Raw genomic sequence first — 5,916 nt, 5'->3', positions numbered from 1 at the left:
ATTGTATGAGTATGTGATTTTGTATCATCTGACTCTTACCGAAACATATGACATACAATGTCAAAATATGAAGGAACCTTAGCTGATCAAACAAATAAATAAATACTTAAATACATAAAAGTTAAACAAACTAAGGAGATTGTATGAACTCATTTGAATTTATAACCTACTCACCAAATTGTCAAATATTTAAAGTATGTATTGTCCTGGGATTGTTTTTACATTTGATATACTATTTCTGCGACCCAAATGAGATATATCATATAATTTTTGTGTACTAATGAATAAAGTCATAAATAACTTGCCACTAATAATAATTTAAAAGAAGTACCATAGTGCCAAATACCACAAAAAAAAAAAAAAAAACCTTCAGTGTCTGTTGATAAAATCAATGTTAAATTGGAAGTTATATGGGGTATTAACAATAATCTCACTACTTACAAGAATATAGAGATACATTTTCATTCAGCACTGTTTTTCTTTTCTGTTTGCGAGAAGAGACTTGTACTCCATTTTTGGGTCATGACCCATCAAGGAACTATTTTAAGAGGGTATACCCAGCATGTGGATGATATATATCAATATTGTGTTCATGATTATGTAAGTATGTGTTTAGGAGCTCAACTTCAATCCAAAGAAAAGTCATTGTGTATTCTTATGTATTGCTGTATTGTCACAGCATCACAGTTCATGATATTTCATTTCTTGAACACTGCCAAGGCATATTCTTGGCGAGTGACACTATATCTGCTAGCCAGTGGTGGCTGGACTATAAAATCCCTTTGTCTCAACACCCGGTTGTTCTGCCTCCTGTCCGTGACCATCAGTCAGACAGAGCCCAGGTATGACATCCATATTTTAAATAAACTTAGCTGTAAAACTTTAAAATGTTACATTTATTGTTTTTATTATTATGTATTTGTTTTGTAGGTTTCATCTGAAATCCCTGATTGAATTTCTTTTTAGCAGTTCAGCAAGACAAGTCAAAATGGGCGAGTAAGTAACTTTTTTTTATTTTTATATTACATTTGATGGACACAGCACATACACATACAGCATTACATTCTGAAAGTGAGACTTTCAAAATACATTTGATCTCTATTTCGTAATAAATGTCTTACTGATGATGGTGTCATTTCTTTTCTTTTTTTGTACCTTAACTATTGATACTGGCAGTCCGGTAAGCAGTTGTTTTCAATACTATTTTACATTTGTTTTTACATTTAAAGTACCAGACATTGCAATTAGTATTTACACAGATATCAAACTAATGCTTGTTTTCACTTTTAAATTTGCTGCTTCATTTTAAATTGTCATTTGTCAGATACGAAGGCCCGGAAATCCAAAAATGGAAGTCAAAGTAAGTCTTAATCATTTTAAAAGACATGCCAAGCAATATTTTACTCAATGGATAGCTGTTTATCACAAATCATTTTCCTTTTTCTTTTTAACAGCCTAAGTCAAAAATTTCAGCATCTCGAAAACTTTCTCTGAAGGTTGGATTACCTACTTTGCTGCTCCTATGTTTTTCTACTTTTGAAATTGTTAGTAAAGCTCCTCTTCCTTCTTCAATCAGATAATGCTTCTTAACAAAGCAATGGAGGATTTGGAGAAAGAGCAACAGGACAGAGAAGAAGAGAAAAATCGCTACCTCAATGAAAAACACCCTCCTTTGCAGCTTTCTGGACTCTCTCTGGGGGACTTACAGGTGATGCACTCAATCAAGCAGAAATTAGCTGAATTAAAAGCAGTCAGTTACAGTTTAGCTTCATTTAAATATCACTCAAATCTTAGACCATTTGTGTTGATGGTGTATATCCATCTTCAGAATCTATGTAAGCAGCTCTATGCCAAAATTGATGTAGTAGATGAAGAGAGGTTCGACTATGAGGATAAAGTCAACAAGCACAACAAAGATGTAAGTATGAAACCAACCAAATAAGATAATTTCAGTATAGACTATACTGGGGTGGGCAACTCCTAGCCAACATTTCATGGTGAGGCTAATGTAGGCATGATATGGATTTGTGGAACTGTCCCCAAACAGTATTGTATTGTAATTGTAATTGTAACTTCTGCTAATTCAGTTTCAGGCCAACATAGAACCTGTGGACAATTCCATTTGGGGCCCATACCTGAAGCCCATATTGTGTTCACTGGGTCCACCAAGAAATGTTGACTATGTTCTGACTCTTAAGGTCCATTGTACTGTAGAATTTAGCTCCAACACTGAGTATTTCTTGAACAGCGTGTCCAGTTCTGCTTATAGAGCGCCTCTGTCCTGCAGAATTTAGTTTCACCCCTAAATAGAAACACATTAAATAGCTAACTAAGGTCTTTAGGGGCTATACTAGAAACTTTCAGACAGGTGTATTGGAGCAAGTTGGAGCTAAACTCTGCAGGTTGTTTAGCTCTTCTTGAGCAGTTATTCTTGGATCATCATCAAAAACTGCAGCTGCTTCATATCTCTAGGTTCTTGAGAATAATTTGAACTATTACAGATATTGGTGTAGAATGCCTTCGCATGATTAGGCAGAGCAGAGGCTTGAGGGAGAGTGGAGACCAGGCAAGGGTCAAACCCAGAGAGACGAAACAGCAAATAGAGAATCCAAGGCTGAATCAAGATCAAAGTCAGTGACAGGCAGGGGTTGATAACAAGGAAGCAGACCACTCAAGTGACAAGATCGGCGGATGAGCCAGAATTAGTCATTGTGGCACAGGTGTGGATTAAAAGATAAAGAGTGTCCTAAATGCTAGCTCAACATCATGATCTATTTATGTCCATGTGTCATACTAATAAAAACCATGCTTCTAATCATAGACTGAGAGCTATGGTTCTGACCACACAACTTTGTGAAGTAAATGTTTGGAGTAATTAGGATTTTGGGGAACACTGAATGGTTAAACTATGTTCCTAAACTTGCAGAATTTATGACTGTACAGTAGTTGGCTAACAACGATTATGTGAAGTGCAAAAAAACACAAAAAACAGACGATCATACCATGCAAGGCATACAGGATATCAAGATTTTACTGGCATAGCATAAAATACAACAAGATTGACAGTTCTGACAAGACAGAAAAAGCGGAAGGTAGAATAAAATATGAGATTAATGATATAAGTTGCGAGATTAATGGATAATCTTATTGAAAGTTTTTTTTTTTGAGGTATCATGCACCTCACTGGTAAGTGAAACATTGTATTCCTTTGATTTTAGATCAATGAGCTTAAGTTGAAAGTTCAGGATCTAGGCGGGAAGTTCAAGAAACCCGCCCTGAGGAAGGTGCGTGTGTCTGCTGATGAGATGATGAGGGCCCTGCTGGGTTCCAAACATAAGAGTTCCATGGACCTCCGTGCAAATCTGAAGTCAGTCAAGAAGGAGGATATCAAGCAAGAAAAGGTGGGTAATATCAACCAAAACAGTTCACATGAATAACCACATTTGCAATGCGTTTAACTTTTACTATGTGATGAATTATGAAAAACAGAATATTTAGTGGAAAATACTTTGGGGTGGATGGTGAAAAGTGAACTGACATATTATGATATTATTTTTACCACATGTGCTTCCTTTAGTTACCGCAGCAGGAAAGAAAACATTGCATATTAAGTAAATGTCATGTTGTTTACATGTTTTGTTTTTATATTTTAATTATAGATTTTTTTTTACTCTTAGTTTTAAATCTCTTTAGTCTCAGTCCCTAAATACAGTACACATAAACTTCTCATGGTACTATCACAGTGAAGAGAAGTTCATTCTTTTCAACCATCTGAAATTGAACAATCCACTGTTCCATTTTGTCAAACAGGTCTCGACATCTGAGGTAAGTGACTGGCGTAAGAATGTGGAAGCCATGTCCGGCATGGAAGGGAGAAAGAAGATGTTTGATGCCAGTGGCCAGTGAGCCCCTTCATGGAACCAACCTAGCCTTCTGGATGGTCTAGACAGAGAAGATATCAAATGGAGGGAATGCGACTTCAGTGTTTTCTTAGCTGCTGACTTTCCAAGCCAACTCATAGCTGACCCAAAATTTAAATCATGCAATAGTTTACTCAACCTTTTGTTGAATTAAAACTGAATTAGTCTCTTATTTCTGTGTAACACAAAAGTATAGAAAAAAATGCTGACATTGCTCTTATTCTTGTCCATACAACAAAAGTAAATGAGGGGCTGACAAGATCTAAAAAGCACCATAAAAGTACTCCATACATCCCACGATCTATATTTCATGTTTTCTGAAGCTATGAATTGCTCTTATGATACTTTCATGGTGTTGCTGTCTTTTCTTTAATATATATATATATATATATATATATATATATGGAGCTTAACAGCCCCTGGCCACAATTGATTTTCACTGTATGGAAAATAATATATAAATAATTACAGTATTTTTTTATTTTGGGTGATTAATTCTTTTAAAAGAACAACAACAAGATTTGACTTTATTAAAAAGATGACAGGCATAAAGTATGCCTTAGTGGTGTTAGGTGTTTTTGAAATATAGTCTGACATCATTTAATTTAATTTTGATGAATATAAATGTCAAATAATCATCATCATCATCATCATCATCAAGAAAAAACAACAACAACTCAGATGGTATAAGTTTGACTGGGATGTATTAATGTTTTTTTTGTGCTACAATTAAGTCTTAAGTTGGCATTAAAAGTTACAATATTAAGCAGGAAATGACTTTTTCTTTTTCTATTCTTTCATTAAGAGCTGATAATAACAAAATACATGTATATTATATTGTCTTTATCATTTTTCATAATATACACAATAATGAATTTGTTAAGGACAGAGAAATTAGTAACAGTTTCATGTGTAATTCTAAGATAATAGATTCTAAGATAAATCAGCTGCATCAAAATGCACGTAAATACTAGCACTATAGAATATCACATAACTAATATTTCAGCACTTTTTTCCTCACACTTTTAAGATGTAGTCTTATATGTATTTCTTTATGATTAATGATCAACAGCTGGTCTTTAAAGATGACAAATCATTAGTTGTTTTGTTCTGTCGGTTACAATTTGATTCATTTTCCATACTTACTTTCCGGCTCAGATGGGATATTTCAGTATGGTGAATATGAGAAGACAAGCTAAGCTAGCAGATTAAGGGATGGGCCATTTTCTATGGTGACAGTAAATAAATAAATAAAGTTGGCCATTGTTTCAGTTCATGCTGTATTTTTAGTCCTGTTGTACTCTATCTAATCTGACTCAACCTTGAAGAGTAGAAAGGGCACACGACATTGTGAACTTCAAGTGTGCAGGGAGAAAAAGCTGTCCTGTTGTAATTCACACTACCAAATGTACGGGAGCACGTCACCGTGATTTTACTGAGTAAGACACGTTCCTGGATTAACTTCTTCTGATGATCCTGGATCAACATTATTGTCCAAAAATATAGACTCAACCCAATCCCCCTAATCCTAACCCTACCCATTATTTATTAATAAAATCAGTAGGAAATGATAGCTGGGTGTAGAAGGTGTAGAAGCACCTAATTCTGGTTGTAAGCCTAAAACAGATATTTTCTGAAAAGTTTTATCTCAATTCTGATTGGTTGATTGGAATGTTGTTACAGGATCAACAAGGATGTTGACCCAAGAGCGTGTTGTATTTGGCGAACTCACGCTCACGGAAAGACTGGTGTTTGTCTATGTAAATAAGTGGTTTATGCTAAAAAAACACAAACAAACAAACCAAAAAAAAAAAGCAATGAAAAAAAAATGCTTCTCAAGTACACTGATCTGATCTTGATTTGAGGATATTTGGTATTTGGATATTTTATCTAAAAAAAATAATCAAAAGATTTGGTTCCAAATTTGAGATCAAAGTGGGTTCTTTTAACCTGAGCCTGTAGGTGAAAATAATGCCAAAACACATTATTCACTCAT

At 34.6% G+C, this 5,916-nt stretch overlaps 1 protein-coding gene across 1 annotated transcript; it reads left to right on the top strand.

Moving 5' to 3' along the window:
• Positions 1–714: 714 nt before the first annotated feature.
• On the top strand, positions 715–4,573 carry tnni1d (troponin I, skeletal, slow d). Its single transcript, XM_026209950.1, has 9 exons — positions 715–842; positions 931–996; positions 1,177–1,180; positions 1,325–1,360; positions 1,455–1,496; positions 1,577–1,708; positions 1,829–1,918; positions 3,219–3,401; positions 3,811–4,573. Exons 2-9 carry the CDS (start codon positions 989–991, stop codon positions 3,904–3,906), a joined length of 591 nt encoding a protein of 196 aa, XP_026065735.1. The 5' UTR covers positions 715–842; positions 931–988; the 3' UTR covers positions 3,907–4,573.
• Positions 4,574–5,916: the final 1,343 nt, after the last annotated feature.

This window comes from Carassius auratus, chromosome 29 (genome assembly GCF_003368295.1).
Source record: "Carassius auratus strain Wakin chromosome 29, ASM336829v1, whole genome shotgun sequence".
In the NCBI taxonomy this organism is placed as follows: domain Eukaryota; kingdom Metazoa; phylum Chordata; class Actinopteri; order Cypriniformes; family Cyprinidae; genus Carassius; species Carassius auratus.
This window is presented reverse-complemented; position numbering and strand designations above follow the sequence as displayed.